This window comes from Dipodomys spectabilis, unplaced genomic scaffold (assembly GCF_019054845.1).
Source record: "Dipodomys spectabilis isolate Male_0828 unplaced genomic scaffold, ASM1905484v1 ptg000054l, whole genome shotgun sequence".
Lineage (NCBI taxonomy): Eukaryota > Metazoa > Chordata > Mammalia > Rodentia > Heteromyidae > Dipodomys > Dipodomys spectabilis.
This window is the reverse complement of record NW_024870731.1, coordinates 44,727,091-44,754,006: the sequence shown is the minus strand read 5'-3', so window position 1 is coordinate 44,754,006 and position 26,916 is coordinate 44,727,091. Positions and strand designations below refer to the sequence as shown.

The 26,916-nt window shown below is 44.0% G+C and overlaps 1 protein-coding gene across 1 annotated transcript in view; it reads right to left on the bottom strand.

Annotated features, from left to right (window-relative positions):
- The window catches only part of Chchd6 (coiled-coil-helix-coiled-coil-helix domain containing 6), a 226,180-nt gene that overhangs the window by 86,877 nt on the left and 112,387 nt on the right, over window positions 1-26,916 (bottom strand). Inside the window, exon 5 of the mRNA XM_042679920.1 lies at window positions 14,424-14,507. Within this exon, the coding sequence (XP_042535854.1) occupies window positions 14,424-14,507 (84 nt within the window). The remainder of the gene's footprint in view (window positions 1-14,423; window positions 14,508-26,916) is intronic.

The following is a 26,916-nucleotide window of genomic DNA, read 5'->3' as shown; positions in this document are numbered from 1 at the left end:
ATTATAAAGGGGATGTGGAACCTGACTAGGATTGGTGGGACAGAGGACATTTCAGAAACAGAGAGATCTAAAGGAGCAGCAAGTGCACCTAGAGAAGCAGTAGGTGTGATCTGCTGGTGCAGGTGTGAGGTGGCACTGAGGAATCACCAGCAGATAGTAGTCAGGTGGGATCTGGAAACCCAGCTCTGTGAAGGATGAACTAGTGATAGCACCATTGCTTTTGCAGGGCCATGTTGTGGACTTATATGGATTGGGACTAAGTGCCAGAAGACTACTGATGACCAGGGAATAGATGCAGTAGTGATGAGGAGGAGGGGTAGTTTAGAAATACGTAGTCTGAATGCAGGGATAGGGAAGGAAGGAACCAAGTAGAGCAGGAGTAGGAGGAGAGGCTGCTCCTGGCATACTTCTGGGGAAGGTGACAACACAGGCAAAGCTCGTGCACCTGGTGACAGGGAGCCTTCAAATGTGGAACCATACATGGCAACACCACATGCAGCATGAGTAGATGCCAGAGTCTCTATCCTGGTACTGTCCAGCCAGCCCCCTGTGGCCTGGCCTGAGCTCACCACCCCTGGCATATGCTCCTGACATAGGCTCTAGAAGGTTTGGTTTTTTTCCCTGCTACATCAACATCATGTTCCTAAGCCTTCTCTCAGGTTTGGTTTTCCTATGAACACTATAATTGACCCTAAGAACAAGAGTAAATCTGTAGGTCAACACTTTTCCAGTACCTACAATAAACGGTGACACAAACAAGAGTGGACTCTCAGGCTGTCTTGATATTGTTTTATCAGTTCCTAGCATGAACACTGCACAAGACACACATGTCTAGAAGGGACATGATCTGGCCAGTGATCCAGAATGATCAGAGTAATGTGTCTGATTCTGCTGGCTGTGGGCTATTTCCATTTCTGAAGATGTATCTTTCTTGCCTTTATAAATGATACATCGTAGTTTCAACAAAGGAGGCAAGAATAAAGATGTTGAAATCAGCCAAGCTAGGTATAAGTTCTACTTTCATAACTTACCAAGCAACTCAGTAGACTCTAGGTACTGAGTTCCTACAATACAATGCTGCCAATCATGAGATGGAGTATGACTGGAGGTAAAGCCTCTAGTAAGGTCTTAGTACTTTAGGCACACAACACTGGGATCTAGGGCTGGTGGCCACCTGCTGTACAAGCATGTTGAAGTTATATGCATCTGGGAGAAGCCATCCTACCTATCTGTTCAGTGTTCCAAGACATGCAGAAGCCAGAGATACAGCATGGACAACATGGAGGACTTATCGCAGCACTCCTGCTAGGCTATTTCTGTGGGTTATGTCACTCTAGCTGGCCAACTGGAATCATGCCTTGGTGGAACTAGCATCTGTATCCTATGTTCTAAGTGGGTAGTTGCAGGGCAGGAGAGCATACTGAATGCACCTAGAGCATTTATGACTGACCTCAGACTATGAAGTCTTCCCTCCTAAGCTCTCACTCTGCCATACCCTGGCAGTAAAGCAGGCCCTGAGCAGTGCCCTTCAAAGGATGAACAAATGCAGTAAGGCAGGATGACACTTCAGGAGAAAGGATGAGCTTGGTCCTTAGGGCATAGGAGCCATTACCAGGTCTCATTCCAGCAATACAGGAAGGACAAATGGTCCTGTGGTATCTCCCGCTCCTGCACTATTTCTTATCTAGAGGATTCATCATTGACAGGCCTTATGGACTGTGCACTGATGCTCTCAACACCCGTAAAGGCCTTGAAAGCCAGTGGTATGGGAAATGCTGAGACTGTGGACACTGATGATCAGCTGTGCCCAAGTGCACAGCAGTGACAGCTGCTGCAGGGTCACAGGTCTCCCCCCAAGTCCTGACTGGAAGGTACAGGACAGCAGTCTCTGTCAAAAACATGCATACCTACCAAGCTAAAACATATCTTGTTAAACCAAAGGTGAAGGGAAACTGGCAGGATCCCTGCCTCAAGCAAACTGTGGCCTAGAGGAATAGGCCACCTTTAACCACTACAGTATCTTCTTTACCCTCCTAGGCCTATAAATAGTGGATGAAAACCTGGGTTCTCCAAATAAACAAGGTGCTGTGCCTAAACCTGGGCCAGAGAAAAAGCAAAGATGTGGCCAAAATGTCCCTGAGCTCAGGAAAGGGCAATTTGGGGAGTGCTGGAAGCCTTCATACCAGAGAAGACGTCAAGGAGTTTCAGGTCCTTACCCACCAGTGGCAAACAGTGCTAGACCATCCACACGGTCTGTGAATGTCAACATCACCTCTGTGTGCTCATTCAGATGCGAATTCCTAGGCCTTACCTAGGATTCTCCAGAGGAAATCTGCATATTGTTTTGATATTGTCAATTTTTTGTGTGTATCAGTACCAGGGCTTGAACTCAAGACCTCATGCTTGCTCAACTTTCTTGCTTACAGCTGGCACTCTACCACTTGAGCCCCACCTCTTGGCGTTTTGCTGTTTAATTGGAGATAGAGTGCTACAGACTCTGCCCAGGCTGGCTTCTAATCACAACCCTTCAGATCTCAGCCTGAGTAGCTAGGATTATAGGCATGAGCCATCATCATCTCACTTGTTTTTCTTTCTTCCTTTCTTTTTTGTTGCCAGTCCTGAGATTTGAACTCAGGACCTGGGCACTGTTCCTAAGTTTTTATAAACAAGGCTAGTGCTCAACCACTAGAGCCACAGCTCTACTTCTGACTTTTTAGTGGTTAATTAGAGATAAGAGTCTCATGAACTTTCCTCCCCAGTCTGGCTTTAAATTGTGATCCTCAGATCTCAGACCCTTGAGCAGCTAGGATTATGGGCATGAACCACTAGTGGCTGGCTTTGTTATGCAGTAACCCAAGCTTGCCTCAAACATTTTTTGGGGGGGGAGGGGGCAGTCACAGAGCTTAAATTCAGGGCCTTGGCACTGTCCCTGAGCTTCTTTCACTCAAGGCTACCACTCTACCACTTGAGCCACAGTGCCATCTCCGTTTTCTTCTGTGTATGTGGCCGCTGAGGAATTGAACCTAAAGCTTCATATGCATGCTAGGCCAGCACTCTACCACTAAGCCACAGCCACATTCCCAGCCCTTACCTCAAACTCTTAATCCTCCTGTCTTGGCCTCCCAAATGCTGGGGTTATAGGTGCACACCCCCAGGCCCAGCAATATCTGTAACTTCTAACAAGCACTTCAGGTGACCATGAGGCACATGAAGTTGTTCTACAACAGTGTGTCTCGCTCCTTGGCACTAACGACAATTCTTCATTATAGAGCTATCCTCGGCCTTATAGCAAACAGGGTATGCCAGGATCTTTACAGCTCACAAGTGCCCTTTGAGATCATTCATCATTGTACTTCTCTGAAATTTGTTTTAAAACCCTTTGCCCAGAGCAAGCCTCTCATCCTGTTTGCTACTCACAGAGTAGGGGTGGGAGATGGGGCTTGGAAGGCCATGCCAGGCCTCTGTAGGAAGGGAGATCTACAATTTGAAGACTACAGAGTAATTTTCTACCATGTATTTCTAGAAGTGAGATCCTAAACCCCCTGACCAAGGGTCTCAGAGTGGTTACAGAGGAGCTTTCACAGAAATGGTTTGCTTCTAATAAGGAATGTCCCAGGTCTGAGAGAAAAGGGTTAGGAGAGCTGCAGCCCAGGCAAGCTGAAGCCTTTGGAAAATGTTAAGGATAGGGTGGTGGAGGGGAGCTTCTTAAAATTTCATTAGGAGCGATAGGACCAAGAAGGATAGGCTTATATTGGGGTGAAAGGTGTTGAGTTAATAGAAGATAGAGAGAAAGAACTACTAAACTCCCATTTTCTATCTCAGAGAACAATCTTCAGAGTGAAAGGGTACATCAAGCACTGATATGAGGGAATTGAAGCACAAGGTAGGGAGAGACTGAGAGAGAACATCTAGTCGCACTAAATGAATTCAAATCGCCCGATCCAGATGCACCATGCCTCAGCTCAGAAGTTGCTCACAGAAAAGACTTGCTCACTGTGGGCACTCTGGAGAATTCAGAGAAAATGAGAAGATGCCCAAGACCAGACAATGTCTAATTTAGCTTGGAGGAGAGGAGACAGATTTTCAGAAACTACAGACTGGTGATCAGATATAAGGTCCCTGGCAGACCTTTATAGTCTACGTACTTAGAAGCCTTAGCCCCAGAAGCCTGCCCAGCTGAGGCTGAGGAAGAAGGGTCAGGCCAGACCCACTTCCCTCCATTTTGTACTCATCTGTTCTAGTGAGATGACAATTAGTAGTGCAGACCTGAAGATCCTGTGCTCCAGAATAAAAACACCAGCCATGTTTAGTGTGGTGATACATGCCTGTAACCCCAGCCTCAGAAAGTGGAGGCAGAAGGATCACACATTCAAGTCCAGCCGAGGCTACGTAAGCAAGACTCTGGCTCAAAACAAAACATCCTGAAAACACTAGCCACATAAAGGAAGGGAGATGGGTCTTTCCAGAAGTGCACAAAAGGGGTAGGAACAGGGAGGCTGTTAAATGCCCTGGCCAAATCAAACTGATCAAGGCCTGGAATGGAGGAGCTGAGAGAGGAAGGAAAGGAAAAGGCCTTGGAGTAGCTAATTAAAATTATCTGTTTAATGGAGTCTTCCCTGGCAAGGATAGGTAGTAACCTGAGCACATGATTGACAGGCACGTCTGGCTCTTCAAGCCCTAAGTACCTATTTAGGAGACTTAATGTACTAGTGGGAAAAACCAACACATGGTAACCCTGGAGCAGGAAACGTTGCATATTAATGCAGCTGCTGTGAGGAATGCTGCAGAAACCACTTCAAGAGGAGATGCTGATTGAGCCTGGGCTTACAAGGACCTTAGCAACAATAATGGAGGAAATGACATAAATCAGCAGCAGTGAACATCAACTTAACCGTGAGATTAGCCCTTGGCCTTACATGAAAATTTCCCCTTTCCTAATAAGGCTTTCCCTGCAGCATTTATCTTTACTCCTCTGGACCAGGTTCAATGCATCGAAGGGGAAAAAGAGAATAAAAACTTCAGGGATTTGTATAAGCCACTGGCATGAAAAAGTCTGTCCTTCCTAGATGATGAGTGATTTAATGCCTAAAACGAATGCAACATGGTGACTCTGTTGATTCCTGACTCATGCCAAAAAGAAACAAACAATAAAAACAACATATACAATAGTCTTGAAAAGGAGTCAGAGTTGGTGTCCATCCTCTGACACTGCCGTTAGGTAGGAAAGTGTCCACACATTCCAAGAGATGCACATTGACATGTGTGTGTGGGACAGGGCAAGGTCACTGGCATTTGCTTTGAAGTACTTAAGTGAACAACAAAAGACAAAAAGAGAGAGTGAAGTAAATTTGGCATACTCATTAAGTCTGAAGGATAAGGAAAGAGAAGTTCATTGAACTAAACTATTCTACTTAAGGGTAAATTCCATGTGGATGGTTTTAAATATAAACCAAACAATCTCCCAGAAGCTGGCCTAGTGTTGTCACCTGATAAATAAATGATCCACTAAATTTAGGGCCTATGGACAGCAAAGCCCAACTACTTCCTATGATCCCAAATCACTTATGTGACACCTGTAAAACAGGGGTGGATAAGAGTTCCTGTCCGTAAACTCCTTTGAACTTGTAACAAATTGGTACACATGTGATTTGCTCAGAACCCCTTGGGTACTTTCACACAGCACACAAACCAGGTCAGTTGTTTCTGTTACCACCCAGCCCTTAGGCCCACTGTTAAGGTCAAAGGAGGCTGTCAGGTAAAATTATTGACCAGTGATTTTCACACAGGGCATGAGCAATAAGATGTTACTGGCACTAGGAAAAGTAGCCTTAGAAACAGAGGCAAAATGTGCTAGCAATGTTGTATTAACTCATTTGATTTTCAAAACTACCTAGGAGATCAGAACTGCTGTATTTTACAAAAGTAGATTCTACAAGAACTCATGAAGGATGTGAGGTTTAATGGCTGTAAATGACTGGCTGTGTCTTAACTTCTCCAAGTATCGTTATTTTCATTTGCAGTAATGCTTCCCAAATCTCCCAACTCCATCACATATATAACTTTGGCACTACACTAAGTGAAGAGAAGGTGGGAAGCCAGTTCAGAGGTCCATGCTAAGATATCTACCCAGAGAAGCAGGGCTGCAAGGCCCAGGAAAGCCACAGCCTCTCCAAATGAACAAGAAGTTGAAGCATCTCACTGAGGTTCTGTGAGCTAAACGACATGGTTTCCACAAAGTCTGAGATGAGACTGTGAGGTAGAGAAACATCTTTAGTAGACCACATGGAGTGGACGAAGAGGTGGTGGTAGGGGTAGCAGTGGTGGCAGGGATGTAAGCGGTGTCCGAGGAGGTAGCCGTGGTGGTGGTGATGTACAGTTGGTGGTGGAGGTGGTGAAGGTGAAGGTAATGCTGCAAGTCAGGTGATGGAGTTGGTGGACGTGACCGAAGTGGTGAAGATGGAGTGGAAGAGTTAAGAGATGGAGTTGGTAGAGATGGTGGCTGAGGTATAGAGGGTGAAGGGGAAAGAGGTGAAGAAGGCAGAGGAAGTAGAGGTGAAGGAAGAAATAGAGGAGGTGGAGGGAGTGGTAGAGAGGAAGGTAGTGTGAGGAAGAAAAAGGTAGAGGGAGGTGAAGGAAGCAGAGGAGGTAGGAGTAGAAGTAGAGGAGGAGGTAGAAGAGCCCCTGCTATACTATTAACTATGCACGACCTCTAAAGACAAGAAGAACAGCAGTTCTACCGTTATGAGTTGACTGGCAATAGTAAAAGCAGCTACCACTAATACAGAATATACTTCTAGAGGCTAGTTTCAATGTTATATCTTTCATATGTAAACACAAGATGTAATTAATAGTGCCATTCTTGCAAAGAAGCAGACCTCCAAGACTCAAGGATCTAAGTGTCTGCATCATCCTCATAACAAGTCAATGGGGAGGACACAGTCCCAACTCAAGCAATCTAGATCCGAAGCCCAAATGCTCACCACTGTACCAAGTGATTCTCCAACTAAATAATTGCCTTGGGGCCCTTTGCTCCCAAGTGAAAGAGCTGATTCTCAGTTTCTCTGTATCTTTCTATGTCTCAGATTACTCTTACAAAGGACATGAATCCACCAGACGGGAATAAAGAACCCCATCCTGTAAGAAAGCAGTCACAGGTCTCTAAGCAATATACCATTTCACTATGCAGTTTCAGTACATGTTGAAAACCCTTTTATAGTGGTGCCATCTAGCAAAAGAGAAATGGTGAACACTGTTGGCTGGGCATCCTGTTTAGACCAACTTGGTAAATAACTTCTGGATCCAAAAATCTTCCAAAGTGACCTCAGCAATAAACAAATGAGCACTCTCCTCCGTGGTCTGGAGGCAGGCTCCTCCTCGCGTGTCTCATCTCCCTGTCTCAGGTCACTGTCATGGTTGTCCCTCCCCAGTGCTCCCTAAGTCTCACTGTACTCTTTTCAGGTCACTGGCACCACTCCCTCCTCTGTCCGCTGCTCTCTGCAGACCTCTCACACAGAGCGTCCTTACCACCTGTCTCACCTCCCAAATGGTAAGCCTACTCTAAATGCCTAGCGTCAGCCCTAGGCCTGACAGAACAGGACAACTGGCAACATCTGAGCAGGTGCGGCCACTGTTCTTGCCATGAGACGCATCATTCGTTTACTCCAGGCAGAGGTGTCCCTTCCGTGGCATCTCCTCCTCTAACTCAGGACAGGGCGCTTCCCTTGGATCCCTCCTTTTTAAACATGCTTACATCATTCCCCCTTAAAGCCACTAACATCCTCTCTGATGAAACTTCTTAAAAGAATGGCCAGTACCTATTTTCTCTACCTCCTTTGTGTTCGGCTCACCCCAACCCAGCTGCTCCCACAGCAGAGGCCATACAGCTCTCAGGCCCTCCAAGAGAGGTGGAGGAGGCAGGCTCTTGTCCAGCAGCACTCAGCCTGGGGACACAGCCTTCTTGGAACGTCTCTTCCTGAGCCCTAGTGGGGAGGCAGCATGATGTGGTGGCAGGAGCTGACTCGGGAGCTCTATGGACCTGCCTTCATCTATCAGCTGCATGGCTTCTGGCAGCTTGCTCAGCCTGCTTCCGAGTTTTTTCATTTGTACAACATGTGTAATATAATCTACCTTGCAGGGCTGCTGCCAGGATTAGTGATAACTTATGAAAAGGAAGGGGCTTGGCAGACACTGCACAGGCTCACAAAATCATAATGACTGCCATCTTGTAGCACAGAGCTCCCTGCCTGACATGTCTCCATCATTTGCTGGCCATCTCTGCCTCATCACCACATGTCCAGAATTAAACTCATCACCTTCCACAAGCGGAGTGGTTCAATAATTTTTTTTCTCTTAATGGTACCATTATTTTCCTGGGCACTCATGCTCAAACGTCTCTCTAGCTTTTAGCCTTCAAGAACTCCCAACATTATGTTTGCTCAGTGAAGGTGACACATGCCAGCCAGGCCACTCACAATCTCATGCTGCCTGCTTGGCCCGAGCGCCTTGCCCGAGGCTGGACTGCCCACCCAGAGCCACAGCTTCACCGCGTCTTCCCTTCTGGCTGCAGCAAGCATCCTGTTGATTCTCCAACAGGGCTTTCACCAAGCAGCACTGTGGGCAAAGCTCCCCCTCCTTTCCTGAAACTCCGCTGTGTCACCACGTACTGCTGACATACACAAACATTTACTGAGCACCTAGTCTATGCCAGCCACTGCATCTGCATCTCCATCCCTGGGGTGATGAATCGCCCCTTCTGAACCAGCCTGCAATAACTCAGTGCTTAGACCTTCACAGTGAGAACAGAGGCAACCACTGACGTTAACAGGTAGGCACAAAATGATGGGGTGAGCACTCGAATCTGCTATCGGGTGCCAGGCCCCAGGGGAGGACAAAGCGGGGAATGGAAACAGTCGTGCTAGTACCAGTTGGGCAAGCCAGCTTCACACCCAGCCTCCACCCTGTGCCCACGCCCCATGCTCCCTGCACTACAGCTCCAGATACAGTATTCTGGGAACTCTTTCACAGTGGAAACAGATATATAATCACACTGGTCAGGAGTGGGGGGCACTTGAGTTATAGGAACTCACAGGAGACAAGGTCCCAGAAGACTACACATTCAGATCTGGGCTTGCAGCAGGGCCTACACATGTCCCAGTGCATCTTTGAGCAGGGTGTGTAACCTTTCTCAGTTTCTTGCCCTTTAGTCAGTGAGGAGGAAAGAAAAAATACATGTGCGCAGCCTAGCTGGAACAGTAATTCAGGACCTGTTAGGCCCCCCGGTCTTTGGAGAAAAAAGCCCTTGGCAGAGCCTAGCAGGACAGCAAGGAGGGTGTAAGGTGGTGACGGGCAGCAGAGGCCATTGAACCACCCAGCTGGCCTTTTCCTGTCTAGCACAGTAACAGTCAGAAGAGCCCAGCCTCCAGTGCCCAGTGAGGTGAATCCTCACTAGGTGGGCATACTGGTCTCACCTTGCACCAACCTTCATGTCCTCCTTCCAGTCACAAACCCTCCCATGCCTAACCATCTACTTGCTTCCACCTACCACAGATTTGGTTCTGCTGTTTTTGAGCTTTATACAAATAGATAACACAATTTGCAGGCATGCATTTCTGTCTGGCCTCTTTCGCCTAACCGTGTTTGAAGAGTCTTCCATATTAACGCCTATAATGTAGATGACTCATTCTCACTCCTGCTGTAATTAATCAATTCTCCTGTTGTTAACTTGGGGCTATCATGAATGTTGCCACTAGGAACATTTCATAGCATTTCTAGGAACCTACTAGCACACTTCTCCTGGGACCCAGGGCATTCGCATGTTCAACTCTACCAGATCCTAGACAACAGGTCATAAAATATCTATGTTAATGTAAGCTGCTGCCAGCAATGCTTGCAAATTTGCCCTAAGGCATATCCTTCTCAGAACTTGGGGGCCCATCTTTCTGCTTGGCCATTCCTCTCCTTGTAGTTGGGCTCTGCATTTCCCTGATGTTGAATGGGGCTGGGCACTTTTCCCATGCTTACTGAACACTAGAACAGCTTGTTTCCCTGAACACACCAACTGATTTATCAAGTGACCAGGGTGAGACAGGTATGCCTGGAATAGGCAGGCTTTGTGGAGTGTCATGGGTGAAGAGTGTGCAGGGCTGGCAGGATCTGATCAGTCTTTTCTTAAGATGCCCCACACTGAAGGTCAGAAAGGAAGGAATGGATGGCTGATCACTGCAGCAGTGGAGAGCAGCATGCATGTCTGAGAGGGACAGGAGGGAACCTGACATTCTGGGGGAAGAACTAGAATCCAGGAAGAACACACACATTTCCAAGTTTCTCCCTTTTCCCCTGGTTTAATCCTAGATGCTAGCTCTGATGCTCCCTCAAATGGGTAGCTGCTGAGTTTAGAAAAAGTAAGACAAGATCTTCCACTAGAACTAGGAGTCAGAGAAGCCAGCACACAAATTTCCTCTCATCTGGTGTTCTAATCCTCAAGACAGTCTTCCCTCCCATGAGGAGGCAAGAACCACCTGTCTGAACCATTTCTGAGTCTAGCATTTGGCAGACTTAAATCAGCGCAACATTAATGAATGTCCATACATTTCTTACAGAAAAGTGGAAGGAAATAATATTCAAGGGTGTATTCTGATTTTTTTTATATAAATTATCGCTCATTCTAGGATAACTGGCAGGTTCGTTTCACTATCTGCACTTCCAAGATAAGGAAACTGAGGCTACAGAAAGCATAAACAAAATGAGCATAGAGCCACAAGGCTATTCCCTGTGATCAAGGTAGAAACTAGAGTGATATCTGCCTGGCCTCAGAGCATACTTGTTCTTACCATGGCCAACCACAGAAGACAAGGTCTTGGCCAGTCCAAGCGGTTAAGGTCCATGGGCTGTCAGAGTTTATGCCAAAGCCTCTCAATGTACAGAGTTCTGCTAGAAGACATGCTGGTTCCATAGGCCCAAGTCACCCTAGTTCCAGGAGGCGCTAAATCCAGGCATGGTGCTGGTGGATCCCACTCCTAGTCCTTTTGCTTTCTACAAAAGTTACAGTTGCAGGTTAGCAAGGCATAGTGTCTAGTAGGAGAGCCGTTAAGATAGCAGGATGTTCAGTGACTATGACTCGGTACAGGTGGTTGAAGATTTCACCTTCCTGCTACACATCCCAGCATACTGATGAAATGGACTTGTTTTGCAACTGCTGGACTTAGGAGGCAAGCTAACCTGTGAGTAGTGCTTGGCCCAGTCTCTAATACACTGCATGACCTATGGGCTCCTGGTAGGCATCAGAGAAAAGCCTGATAAAAGCCCAGGGATGAGGCTTCCTCAACTCAGAGAGAAGGTTAAGGGTTCAAGTCAATGATAAAATTCACCTCATCTCATATTGCTTGTGTGCTTGCATGCGTGCGCACATGCGCGTGCGTGCTCTAGCTATCTGGAACACATCAATATTTCCAAGGATAGTGCTTCCTGTAACCCTGCCATTCACTCCTATAGAAAATAGCAGTTATAGGGTTAGGAATGAGGCTTAGTGGTAGAGTACATGCCTAGCGTGCATGAAGCCCTAGGTTCGATTCCTCAGTACCACATAAACAGAAAAGGCCGTATATGGTGCTATGGCTCAAATGGTAGAGTGCTAGCCTTGACCACAGAGAGGCTCAGAAACTGTACCCAGGCCGAGTTCAAGCCCCAGGACTGGCAAAAAAAGAAAAAAGAAAAAAAGAAAATAGCAGTTATCTCTGGCGAACAGATGAGGAAATGGAGATATAAGGAGGCACAGTGACTAGTGATGTAGAACTGGAGGCCCTAAGCTGGGCTCTGGTGCCCAGGTTCTGTCAGTTAAGCCCTACTACTATGTCCTGACACGAACAGCATGTCCAGGATTCTACACTTCAGGTTCCATGACATCCTGGCAAGAGCCCTGCTCACTGCTCTCTCTGGTGAAATGGAAAAAGCACTCTTCACTTAGATTCTGCAGTGTGAGTATGAGGAACAATTACTCAGAAAGATTAAAAGCAAAGGAGCTCTATGGTTTCCACTCCAAAGAATGATCAACTTGGCGGGGAAACACTGCAGTACCACAGGATCACAAAGAACTCTAGGGCTGAATCCTACAGGTGGGCAGGTAGTGAGCTTTGAGCTAGCCTTGGACACACCCCAAAGCCCCAGGCCTCCCCCTCTCCCACCCCAACTGCCCTTGTGATAGCACTCTGAACTCTTTGGGTAGGTCAAGGATGACAATGCAGCTGGTCCATATCACTCTAAACACCTTTCCACTGTCAACGTCCAAACTTGAAATGAAGAAATAAAGATGAAAGAGAGAAAAAGAAAGACAGACAGACAGACAGACAGAGACACAGAGATAGAGACACAGAGATACACAGGGAGATGGGGAAAGAGGAAAAGAGGAAGGGGAGGGGGAGGGGGAAGGAAAGGAAGGAGCATGATGCTTGGAAGATCTTGGAACTATGTGTAAGGAAGCTGAAAATGTCAAGATCTAAGAGTATTCAACAAATGAAAATCAAATTGTATAAAAGCAACAGCTAATAAAAAAGACTGTTGAATGCTGTGTTTTCCATCTTCCCAGCCATTACAGGGATAAAATTATCCACAGAAAAGATTGAAAACCTTTTTCAAAACTAATATAATTAAGCCTTATTATTCTGCCTCTCCCCTCTTTCTGCAGCACCCTGTAATCCCTGCTATCTCCCTCACCAATCTTACTTCCTGAGATGTGAAGGTGCTTTCCCTTTTCACTACAGAGAGCAAAATGCTGTGTTTAAGAGGTGGAAAGTATGTTTTTGCACCTCCTTCTGGAAGCATTTAATAACTGTCCACAAGCATGTAAGAAAACCTCCCATTTTCCCAAAAGCTCCTATCTGCATGCATAAGGAGTCTGGACTCCACATTACCAAAGGAGGGGAGGAATACATAATGAAGGGCTTAGCTTCCTTCTGCAAAGCAGGGAACTAGTTTTGCAGGAGAAAACTGAAGTAGAAATGGGAGACGAGAAGAGAAAATAGGAGGAGGAAAAAATGTGGTGAGGCTATTGCCCTTCCTTCTCCAACAAGACATGTGTACACATCCTTCTAGCAGCCAAGCCCAGAGATAGTGACACTGAGAAGCACAGCAGGAGACCAAAGCTGAAAAAAAAATCTGTGCCTGTGAACATATGGGCAACTGTGATAATTAGGGCTTTGGCTGGTGGAGTTTTTCTATCCTTTTCTGGGACCTCAAATCACAATCTTTGTCATTCTGCAAGTTACAGTCAAACCTGTGCCTGAGCCTGCTCTGTGAAGCACTGGCTTGTTATGGGCCACTTGCAAGCAGCTCAGAGACACTGCTGCTCCTTAGACAGTGGGGACCACCATCAGCGCCTCAGGGGTTCCTGTGGTCAATCCTGACCCTTTCCTTAAGGTGCTAGAGAGAGACACACACACACAAACACACACACACACACACACACACACACACACACAAAGAGAGAGAGAGAGGTGTGTGTGTGTGTGTGTGTGTGTGTATGTGTTGTGTGTGTGTGTGTGTGTACACAGAAGGCTACCCTCCTCCTGTCCCCGCTGCCTGGGAATCTAGGATCCACATCTCTGCCAGACCCCACTGTGGCACAGCATTGGAGAAAACCCCTGTGGAAATCAAGCCCCTCAAGCAAACTGTCAATTTCAAAGCTCCAAACCGTGACAAATGATTCACGAAGATTTGCCTGCAATAAGCTGATGGCTCAGGTTGCTTGGCATGCTGTCTCAGGCATGAAGGAGAACAACTTTTTTTTTTAGCCTCTCAGCCATCTCTCCTCCATGTTTTATGCCATTTCTTTGGAAAATCTGTCATAATCAACAAATTAACCACCCCCATCCCAAGTAAGCAAGTTACCCAGTGAATTTTCCTCAGCTGTTTATTATAGGCATTTTTTAAAGGTATGAGATGTGTCTTTAAATCTCATTCATTTCAAAGGCCTGTCTTTAGAACGGCAGTGAGTGTGTAGCAGCAATGCACTTTGATCTTCCCTGCTCCCAGGAGAAAATCAATAATACAACATTAATGTATTTGTATAGCAAGACTTCATGTTATTATTATTTTTACCCAATGCAGCTTAACTAAAGTGAGAAAGGTGTATTGGTTCTCAGCACCGCCCTGTGGTGAAAGTTAATTTTTTTCTAAAATCGAACTATAGCAGAGCCAGCCACATTCAACAAAAACCAGGCCAATTAAAAACCAATTATTTTGTGAATGTAACTTGTTGAAAGGCTGGAACTGCGGTGCTGGCTGCGGAATGCGGGAAGGCGTGTTCACAGGGTGACAGGCATTTGGACCAGATGGTTTAGGCCTCAGCTCTCTTTTCCCCATGTTGGTGGTGTATCCTGATTGGGTACCTATGGTACCTGGCCTCTGAGAGAAGCCAATCTTCAGCCTACCTTCTTCTCGATGCGCCCCAGCTGCTCTTTGTAGAAGGTGTCTCGGCGTTGGAGCTCTGCCTCTCTGCTCTCCAGCTCCCTGGCCTAGTTGGGAGAGAACAAAGCCTGTGTTAGCCGCCAGCCACAATGGGGGCTGCAGGGAGAAGGAGACTGACATTTCTGCTCACAACAATATTCAGAATAAGTAGAACAGCAATAATGAACCCAAAACCCCACAATATGGCAGATCGTTCACATATATTATGCTTAATTTTCACAACAACCCTTCAAGGTAGGTAATTATTAAAACCATTTTGCAGATGATAATCACGAACGTTTATTGAATGCTTACTATCTGCCAAGTGCTGTTCATGTGCCTCCCACAGACTGTCTGCCATGCTCCTTCCAACATCTCCATGAGGCAGGCAGGGTTATTATAATCCCCCACTACAGGTGAGGAAACAGACACAACAGAGAGGCCAAGGACTGATCCACAGCTCTGTTGCTCTAGAGGAGCTGGAGGCTGACCCTTTGTCAAGATGGGTTGTGGCTGGGTGAGAGTCCCACGGTGTGGAAGGGCAGGCTGGGCATCAGGCTGTGGAGTCCTGACACTTGCAGCATTCATGCCACTAGCCCACAGCCTGAGCAGTAAGGATAGAGAACAAGCACCCAGGTAGTTAGGAGCAGCTTCAGCTAACCAGGGAAAGCAACCTGGAGTAGCAGACCTGGGCTTTAGTCCAGGTTAAATGGATGACTTCCACAGAAGTCCCAGCTTCCTCTGACAGAGTGTGTAAACTGGAATAGAACTGTCTCCATTCCCCAGAACCACAGGACTGCTTGACAGTTCAGGAAAATCGGAAAAGAAATACAGAATAGTTCAAGGCCTTCACAAAGATCACCAGAATCATGGCAGAGAAGCAGCACAAATACCATGACTGGGATGTCCATGTCTCTAAACCCACTCAGGAGCTTTCCTGAACTGCTTTTGGGCCTGTAGCAATGGTCATGCCCCATGGTAGGCTTTAGTCTGCCTGAGCATGGCCCTGGGTTCCTGGTGACTAAGCCCTAAGCTTTTCTTTCCAAAACATATGATGGTATCAGCACCTGGGTATGAACCTTGCAAAAATATGAGAGAGGATAAAAATGGAAGTTGCTGAAAACCCATCTCCTTGGAAGTGATACCAGCCTGGAACTTGTTGGAACCATCAGCAATAGGACCTGACCAAAACCCTACTAATGCACAGTATCAGGTGAAAGGGTTGAGGAAGGAGCCACTGCCCCAGGGAGTGCCTGGCCAGCGGGGTGAGGTGTCAGGCTGTGTCCTGAGATGGGAGCTGTAACAATGGCTTTAACTCAAGAGGCGTAGTGTAGCCTTGATCAAGCTGCCCTCCATGTTTTGTGTTTTCCCTTACCTGACAAGTAGAGGGAAAGTAGAAGTATGGTTCCCCAGATGCTATAGAATACCTAAAAATGCCAAGAAGGCCTCTAGAATGCCAACACCTCTGCAAAGTCAAACACAAACTACTAAGGTTAAGTGCTTCGAAATATCTTGGAGATCTTGGAGATCTTTCAAAGTGGATGCCAAGGTTATGTCCCAGGAATACAAGCACAGCTAATCATACCGGGTCTCTCAACAGCCCAGCAATGAACTGGGAATAATCCTGGTACAACAAAGAAGAAGCTCATTTGATACTGTTACAGCCAGGAAAGAGAACCACACAGAGTCCTGGGCCTGCCATTCTCTAACCAGTCATTCCAGTCAAGCAGGGAGATGACGTCTGAAAGCAAGATCCTCCTGAGCCTCTTCACCTAGGGGCAACTGGGGCAGAAGGGACTTGGAGGCTCATCCATGCATTTACCCTCTATCTAAATGGCATCTATGATCCGTCTTTGGGGCAGAAGCTGCCACAACACTCAGCCAGTAGCTTCCAAGTCTGTGCCAACAAGATGTTAAGCATGGGATGCAGAACTAAAGTACTGAGTAGAGATGCCCAATCACTGGCACTTCCTCAGAGAGAAAGATTACGCATACACACACACAAAAAAAGAAAGGTTGAAGATTGAGTGTACATGCTTTTAATCTTACCTACTCTGGAGACAGAGTAGGAGGATCATAGTTCTAAGCAGCCTGAGTAAAAGTTAGCAGGATCCCAGTTGGCACATGCTTATAATCCCAGCTACACAGGAAGGTAGGAGGCTCTTGGTATAAGGACAGACTTGGACAAAATAAATAAATAATAAAATAAAGCAAAAACAATTTTTAAAGGCTAGAACAGTGGCTTAAATTATAGAGAACTTGCCAACCAAGCTTAAGGCCCTCTATCCTAGCACCACCTGAAGAGAAGAGGAAGAGCAAAAAAGGAAGAAGAAAGGAGGAAAAGGAGGATTAAGGGCAATTAGGGAACATTTAGGGCATTTTTCTATTGATATCAATACATAACACAGCTAGACAGTGGTCAAGTAAGGACATAACAAGCTTTTAGAAAGGGATGAGTCTGTCTTCCCCTTGGTTGGAAGCTCTATGCCATGTCTCCAATACCTTGAGACCAGCAAGTGTCCACCTACACTGCCTCTGCCACTACCCTGTGCTGCCTGCCAGCTCTCATCTCCTCTAAGGTTTATAAAGAAATCTTCATGACTGATGACAGCCACTGAGGTGACATGTGAAAAAGGGCGGTGCAAAGAGAATGTGATGCAAATATCTGGATGTTAGTGCCCAGTCAGAACAGATACCCAAAGATTTAGAATGGTAAGTCAAGAAACACAGCAGACAAAAAGGGTCACTTGACACAGCTGCTCAACAGTCTCATAACACCTGCTTCCTAGCACTCAAGAGAAGCCACACAAAATGTAACTCTCAGCATGACATTAGAATCAAGGAGCACAGGCACGCCTCAATGACCGACTCAGGAACTTCTCAGCATGTTTCTGAGTGTCTACTATATGTCAGACATGGTTGTGAAGGGGCTGCAGATACCAGGGAGACCAGGGAGACAGTTTCTGTTCTCACAGAGCTTAGATCCCAGTGGGAGAGGTAAATGTGTGTGCAGATAAATAAAATAATTTGAAGCCAGCCGCTGGTGCCTCACACCTATAATCCTAGCTATTCAGGAGGCTGAGATCTGAGGATCACTGTTCAAGGCCAGACCGGGCAGGAAAGTCCGTGAGTGTCTCATCTCCAATAAACCACTAGAAAAACGGGAAGTGGCGCTGTGGCTCAAGTGGTAGAGCGCTTGCCTTGAGCCAAAGAGAGCAGGGACAGCACCCAGGCCCAGAGTTCAAGTCCCACGATCAACAAAAAACTAAAAGTAAAAATTAAAACTAAAAAAAAAATAGAGAGAGAGCCAGGCACCAGTGGCTCAGGCCTGTCATCCTAGCTACTCAGGAGGCTGAGATCTGAGGATCACGGTTCAAAGCCAGCCTGGGCAGGAAATTCCGTGAGACTCTTATCTCCAATAAACCATTAGAAAACCAGAAGTGGCGCTGTGGCTCAAGTGGTAGAGCGCTTGCCTTGAGCTGAAGAGCTGAGAGAGAGCTCCCAAACCCAGAGTTCAAGCCCCACGAAAATATCTATATCTATCTATCTATCTATCTATCTATCTATCTATCTATCTATCTATCTATCTAATAATTTCAGAGACTGATACATGCTAAAGAGACCATAAGATAAAACAAGTCTGAGATACTAGGTTGTTATTTTGTTTGAGGAGATTTCCAAAAAAGTCTTCTGAGAAATAGGATGCTGTATTAAGTATGTTATATCTGATGCAAAGACAGTGGAAGGAGTCTGAACGGTTCACAGGAGCCTTCAGTGGATTGGTCAGGCGCTCCTCTAGTCCAGGAAGCACTGTGTGTTCACACTTCGATGTACCACCACTGCTCCAAACACAGAGCAGCAGCAGGTAAAAGCAGACCACCAAAAAGACATGGCCTGGTTCAAAGACAAAACTAAAGTGTCCAACACAGAAGGGAAACAAAAAGCAGTGGGTGGGGGCAGAAGCTACATGCCTGCTGGGCTTCAGGAACAGCCGAGACCTCTCTATCCTTCAGAATGGGAATAAACCATGTTCCACAGACACAGGGGACTGGACAGCTGGAGATGAGGGCTCCTTCTGAATTAAAAAATGGACATTAAAGATTCCCAAAGATCAGATCCACATGCTGTGTCTGCATAAACCTAGGAGGCTGAGAGGCGACAGAGCTAGCCCTGGAGCACAAATGAACCTAGAACCCACAGACTCAGCTCTTACTCTACAGGGTCCCCAGCACTACTACGGAGACCTTCAGAAAGAACAGCCAAATCTGGTCTGCCTTCTGATACCATATAGGCAACTAGGGAAATGCCAGGCAGTAAGAAAAGGCCATGCAGAAAGGGAGAGGAAAAACAAAGCAACAAAAGTCAAACTGCCTACTCAAAATAAGCCTGCAAGCCAATTTCAAATACGCAAAAATGTAATTAGGCTACCAACAATTCAACAACTGAAATATGAAATCACTCCCGATGAAATTAATTTTATGGGACCATATGACAGAAGATTTTAAAACCTCTTTTATTATGTAAAAATTTAAACACAAAACAGAGTAAGTGCAGATAGACATAACCAAACAAGCTTCAACAACCTGAAACTAAGATCTTTCAACTATACCCTCTATCCTCTTTTTTTTGGGGGGGGGGGGGGCAGGCGGGGGGGCCCCGGTCATGGGGCCTAAACTCTGGGCCTGGGTGCTGTCCCTGAGCTCTTCAGCTCAAGGCAAGCACTCTACCACTTGAGCCACAGCACCACTTCCGGCTTTTTTTCTTTTTACTTATGTGGGCTGAGGAATTGAACCCAGGGCCTCATGCATGCAAGGCAAGCGCTCTACCACTGAGCCACATTCCCAGCCCCACCCTCTATCCTCTTTATCAACAAGTATTTTACAGCAAATTATTTCACTGTGCATCCTTCAATATATTGCTCTAAAAGATAACGATTTTCATTTTACCAAAGAGAACCAGAATATGATTGCAAATTTTAAAAGTAACAATGATTATTTCATGTCATCAAATATCTAGCCAGTATTAAAATTTCTCATTGATAAAGAATTTTAAATATATACATTTAAAGTGCTCAAAAAGATAAAGGAATAACTTGTGATTTATAAAAAAGAAGTTACAAACTTGAAATGGGCAAATCCCATAACATAATATTAGATCTTTTAAATCTTCAAAATAAAAAAAAAATAAACTGACAAGACAAACCAAAGCTGAGGGTGACCTGGATATAGTTCAGAGATATGAACCAAAGAAAGACAAAGGTTAAGAGCATGCAAGAGGAGGTGGGAACCAGGCCAGGTCTGGATGGCCCAGGCCTGTGGAATGGGCACTTCCAGGGAAGAACACACAAGGGATAAGCAGAGGCAGGAGGTAGAGTCCGTCAGAACAACGGGCAGGTTAAACGACAGCAGTGTGGACATGAGTGAGGGTGAAGATGAAGGAAGAGAACAGAGGGAACAAGATGTGGGGGTAAGGAGAAGGACATGAGCTTGGAGGGAAACAGCGATGGAGACAGTAAGCAGAAAGTACCAAATGAAATTGTAGAAACAAGTAAGTCTGTCATGCCAAATGCTACTAAATGCTAAAATGCTCCCGACCATCCCTGGCTTCTGGCACTCAGGCATGAGATTCCCAGTGGGTGTTGCACCTGGTAACTACTTCACCCAGCCCTCAAGATAAAAAATGGGACATAATGTCACTTCTGAGGTGTGACTGCACAAGACAGTGATGTCTGTCTAGCTCACACTCTCTTTCCACTCTCTATGATTGCGCATGCTAATGAAACAAGCTTCTGTTTTAATGAGCTGCCTATGGAGATACCTGTGTGGTAACAAACTGTGGGTTGCACTGGCCAATAGCCGATGAGGAATTGAGACCCTCAGACCATCAGCCCATGAGAAACTGACTCCTGATAGCAAGTCACCAGTGGTCTTGAGGATCCTACCAGTGGGGCCTTCAGAGGCAACAGAACAAGAAGACACTTCAACAAAAGCACTGTGAGGAACCTGGAGGCACAGGACCACTTACTAATCCATGCCTAGATATCTGGCCCACAAGCACCAGACACCACCACATATAAATACTCATTGATTTAAGCTACTTGATTTTGTAATTAGCAGTAAATAGCAAACACAAAATGTAAACTATTAATCTCACACATAGAGGAAAAAGATGATCATTATGGATAAAAGAATGCTCAACCATAAGCTACTTACAGGAAACCCTGTAACTGTCTTAAAGAACAACAAAAAAAAACCCTTCACTAGTAGAGCACTCACCTTGAGCTGAAGAGCTCAGGGACAGCACCCAGGCAGAGAGTTCAAATTCCATGACCGACACACACACACACACACACACACCTTCACTAGATATATATATTCCAGTGTATTAGTGTTTCATTCTATTTATACAAAAGTTTGAACATTCAATAAAATATGTTAAATATGTACATAGGAAAGAAAGAAGGCAGGAAGGCAGGTAGGCAGGCAGGAAGGGAGGAAGAAAGGGAGGAAGGGAAGAGGGAAAAGGGAAGAAGGTAGGAAGGCAGGAAAAAAATAATGACCATATAATGATAAAAGAGAATCAGAACACCAATGGCCCAAATGTTAGATCAACATACAGGAACTGCACAGAGCTATGCTAACCTATTAGTTCTAGATGTATAGAGAAAGGTATACATGATGCATGTGAGGTTATGGAGAAACTCCACAGTGATAAAAACTCTACTTTTATATGAGGAGAAATCAGCTTGAATCTTACTGGGAATTGCTCCTCTATAACTCACTCCTCTCCTACAATCTTCAATACATCTTGTTTGGCTTGCCTTCTGACATCTTGATTATGATGTGTCTAGGTATGGGTCTCTGAGATCTTGTAAACCACCCCTGTATGTGTACTTGCCTAGATTGCCAGAAATATGTAGGAGCACTTCAAAACCTCCTATGGAGAGTCCACTTTCTAGTCTTCCTGGTCATCCTATTGTTTTTCTAAACTGATATCTACCTCCTCAAACAGCCATAATGTTCAACAATTGCCTCCGGTTGTTTTGACAAGTGTCTTCAGAGAAAAGGTGGTTGGCAATTAGGTCAAATAAATACAGCCTTGCAAGTGGGGTCTTCCAGGGAATTAGCAGACAGGAAAAACAAGGGCAATTCACTGGAAATGGGGCTCTGAAAGAACTCCAACTCCTTACCCTTCCTATGGCTGTCAGGCTACAGGCTGACCTGCTGCCTATGGGCTGCAGGGGGAAGGATGGAGTAGGACAAATTAAGATGGCCCAAATCTTTGCTGTTCTAACTCTTTAAGTCTCCAGTTTTTCTTGAACAAATGCTCCTGGATTGCCATAAGCTCTGGGTTAATTTTGAGTTCTGAAAAAGTAGATTCTGACTATTTTTTTCAGTATTTTCATCTCTGGAAGGGGATTTTCAGAGGCTGTTATTCTATCATTTCACTAACATGCTAGAAACGGTATAGAATGAAATCTTGGGTTATTATCATACTGTATTGAGACAGCAGAGGAAAGGATGAACTTGGAAACAAATCATCATCCAAACCAAAATATAATAAAAGAATAAAAAATATCCAGGAAATGAAAACAAGGTCTTTCTTTCTTTCTTTCTTTTTGTGGTTTTTGTTTTCTTTCCTTTTTGTTCTGTTAGTTTATATGTTTTGGGGAGTGTAAGGGGAGACACCAAAATGGAGGAACAAAGGATGAACAAATGTAGCAATGGTACTCACTGGACACTATGTTGAAAATGAACTAGATAACTTGTGGGTGGGAATGGGAGGGAAACCTGGGAGACAGCAAGGGAAGGGGTAACATACTCCCCCTGCCCCCAAAAAAAGTACTCTTTACCTGACTTATGTACCTGTAGCCCCTCTATAACCACTTTTATAATAACAATAATTTTTTAAAGAAAAAAAAATAAAATGGAACAAAGCACCCAGGATCTATAGGTTAAGATCAAATGCCCAAAGGATGCATGTAACTAGAATGAAGAAATAAAAGAATGAGAAGATAAAGCCCATGAATTTCCAAAATTTATTAAAGACAACAGATTACAGATTTCTGAAACTCAGAGAAATCCAAGAAGGATGCCTTTATAAAGTTCGTAAATAATTCTTGAAGTAATGCAATATATTTTTAACACAAACAGCTTTTTAAAAAATCTTTAAAAAAATTGTAATGTCTACAGCAATCTAAAAAAAGTAATTTAAAAAGACACAAATAAAAAACCAATAGAGGAGATGAATTCATTGATTCATCTCCACTCTTTTCCTAAAACAAATCTCTGAGAAAAGAATTGAGAAGAACAAAGAAATAATGGGACAAATAAATCAAACATCAGAATGGCAGATTTAAATACAATGACAAAAGTAAACCATTGGGCTGGGAAGGTGGCTCAGTGGTCGAGTGCTTGCCTTGCATGCATGAGGCCCCGGGTTCGATTCCTCAGCACCACATAAAACAGAAAATGCTGGAAGTGGTGCTGTAGCTCACATGGTAGAGTGCTTGCCTTGAGCTGAGGGACAGCACCCAGGCCCAGAGTTCAGGCCCCACGACCAAAAACAACAACAAAAAGTAAACCATTTAACTACTATATTAGTTTCCTATGGCTTTTACAAAAAAACAAAATAACAACAACAACAACAAAAAAAACCAGTGGCTTAATAAATATATCATAAATATATCCTCCTACAATTCTAGAAGTCAGAAGTTTCTAATTATTTGGCTAAAACCATGGTGTGGCAGACCTCTACTTTCTGGAGGCTCCAGAGAAGATTCTATTTCCCTACTAGTTCAAGAACATTACATCACCTTGCCCTCTACCACCCACCTCTTATCCTCTTTTCTTACTCTTCTGACTCCCTCTTTCCCTTTATGAAGACCCCTGACTTATACTGGATCATAAAAGACAACTTCTCAACACATATCTTTAATTTCAGAGGACTTGTGAGTTTCCTTTGCCATGTAAGGAGACATATTCACAGGTTCCAGAAATTAGAATAGACATCTTGAGGGAGGACACACCATTCTGCCAATGAAAATGCAAAACCATAACTATGTGCACCTGATACAAAATGAAAAGATTGGAAACAAAAAAAGAATGGGAGAAGGTATATAATGCTCAGTAAATGCTAAGCATAAGAAAACTGGTACAGTTGTATTAACATCAGATAAAGGAGAATTCAAATTAAAAATATTACCAGATATAAAGAAGGCAATTCATCATATTAAAGAGAAAATTATTCAAGGACAAATAATAATTCTAAATAAACCTCATAAGTATATAAAGCAAATTTGACAGACAAATGAGGAGTAGAAACAAATCCACAATCATAGTTGAAGGCTTTAATATTCTACTCTCAAAATATTAATAGAACAAGTAGACAGAAAATCAATAAGGATATAAAAGAGGTGAACAATATTATCATCCAACATGACCCAATTGACATTTATAGGACTCTGCATCTAACAGCTGCAGTACACACATTCCTCTCAGGGCACAGGAAACAGACACTGAGACACATAACCTGAGCTGTAAGAAGTTGAAAGGGATAAAACACAGTTATGTTCAGCCGGGTGCCGGTGGCTCATGCCTGTAATATTAGCTACTCAGGAGGCTGAGATCTGAGGATCATGGTTCAAAGCCAGCCCAGGCAGAAAAATCCGTGAGACTCTTATCTCCAATTAACCACCAGAAAACTGGAAGTGGTGCTGTAGCTCAAGTGGTAGAACACTAGCCTTGAGCTGAAGAGCTGAGGGACAGCCCCCAGGCCCAGAGTTCAAGCCCCACGACCGACCAAAAAAAAAACCCAACACTCACAAAAAACACAGTATGTTCTAGAGTATAATATTTGAAATGAAAGCCTAAAAAGTGAATCAAGTGCAGTGACTGGGGGCTGTTTCACTATCAAGTGGTATAACTTATGTGAATATACATCTGAATCTGGAGAGCCATGGATGAAAATTTCCAGATGTATTAAAAATTAGAAGCTCACCTAACCAATTCATCAAGACATCATTAACGCAGAAACAAAAATACAAAAATCATATACTTCCACTTTCTGCTTAACTGATATAAGAAAAAAAACTGTATTACCTGGTCATTTTAAGTACATAATTTTCACTGATTTACAAAGCAAAAGCAAAGTATATTCTAAAGAATTTCTTTTTTTTTTTTATTTTTTGTCAGTCGTGGGCCCTGAACTCTGGACCTGGCCACTGTCCCTCAGCTCTTCAGCTCAAGGCGAGTGCTCTACCACTTGAGCTATAGCACCATTTTTGGCTTTTTCTGCTTATGTGGTACTGAGGAATTGAACCCACGGCCTCATGCATACACGGAAAGCACTCTACCACCGAGCCACCTTCCCAGTCTATACTGTATAAAGAATTTCTCAGCCCAGATGGTTTTATTTATTAACTGTACCTAGTATTTACAGAAGAAATACGATCTCTAACCAAATTCTTTCAGCAGAGATGCCCCATGACAAACTGAGGCTTATATCAGGAGTCAAAGGTTGCTATAACACATAAGCAGATAAAATAAGGAAAATCATATGGCATGTCATTTCAAAGAAACAAGAAGAAGCAGGTAACAAACTAGAAGAAAATTCCTTACCTGGATGAGACATGTTCAAAATAAAAACATATACAAAATACAAAGTCACTTACTTACTGAATGCTTCTCCCCTAATGTAGCAGAGGAAAAAAATAAGGATTAAGAATCTTTGGTTAATAAAATTAACAAGATTAATGTGATGGGGATATTACTTCTAGTGCCTTACATTTTAGAGCTGAGTGAGTATTTACATTTTAGAGCTGAACGTTAGTAAAATGAATCATTCTTTCAGTTAGTTCTCCTAAATCTCTAAGCTATTAAAAAATAGAAATTTCAATTACTACAAACTGTATACATGTTTCAAATTGTCACATTGTTCTCCATAAATACGTACAACTATGTCAAATAAAAGTTTCAAAAACCTTCTGAAGTTTTAAATTGAAAGAATGAAATCTCTACATGCAAAAATAAGAATTGAAGAAGCAAATTAATGGCTTTAAATCATTTATTTATTCATTTTGGGATTCTTTCGCAAATTCTTCATTTCTTGTACTAAGAACATACGACTCGGATTCAATGACCTGTTGCAGGTCACACAAGACTACCAAGACAGGTTCCTAACTCCCAGATAGAGAGCCAACTGTGCTGCATCTCTACCAAGACAGGTTCCTAACTCCCAGATAGATAGCCAACTGTGCTGCATCTCTACCAAGACAGGTTCCTAACTCCCAGATAGATAGCCAACTGTGCTGCATCTCTACCAAGACAGGTTCCTAACTCCCAGATAGCCAACTGTGCTGCATCTCTACCAAGACAGGTTCCTAACTCCCAGATAGCCAACTGTGCTGCATCTCTACCAAGACAGGTTCCTGACTCCCAGATAGCCAACTGTACTGTATTGCTACCTAATTATCCTGCCTTGAACTCAGTATTTGATAATGTAAAAAAGCATTGTCCTTTATGCTGCATATCTCTAAGAACTTGCATTGTAACAGTGTTCCTCAAATGTTTACAGTGTGTTTCAGTCACCTGGGATTTTTGTTAAAGGGCAGATTCTGAATTAGCAGGTTTGGGAGAAGCTTAATATTGCACAGTTCTAGCAAACTCACAGGAGAGTTACTCTGAGTAGCAAGGCACTAGAGCATACCTACAGAAACCTGGCAGTTACAATTAAATCTCAAAGACCCTGTGAGACCCACCACACATCCAAAATATGTTTCTCACAATCCTTGCTACACATTAGTCATAGCATCCTCTAATTCTAAAACTTAACAGAGGATAGGGGCTTAAGAGACCTGGCTTTACAGTCAGGAACACCTAGACCTGAACCCTAGCTCTGTCACTTCCTGCTTCAGCAAATTCTCTAAGCCACAATTTCCTAATCTATTCAATGAGATTAACAGCATCTATATATCATGAGGTTGTAGTGAAGTTAATTTAGATTATGCATACAAAACACCAAATGCAAAATTTTATATAATTTAGTTTTTTCAAAGTAAATGTCAGCCAAGAATTATTTTTAGGATAATAGAAGTGTTATTATTAAATATCAATCAGAAAAGAAAATATACCTATTCACAAGCATGGATTACAGCTTTTTAATGTAAAAAGGCAAATCTCAAAAGCAAATATAACTTTGGGATGATCTGCAATCATCTCTGCTCTTGGCACTGATAGGAGGGCTCTGGGACAAGGTGCCAGTTTCCATAACCATGTATATTTTTCCATCTTACACTGTGCGTCCTCTCTCATACTATGTCCACCAGGGCAACTGCTATGCCTTCCTTCTAAAACATGTTTTGAGCTTTTCAAATTGTTTTAATTGATGTGGAATTCATTCTTTCAAAACCGTCAAGGCAATGATCTTTACACTATTCACAAGGTTGTGGAATTACTGCCAGCTAATTTCAAAATGCTT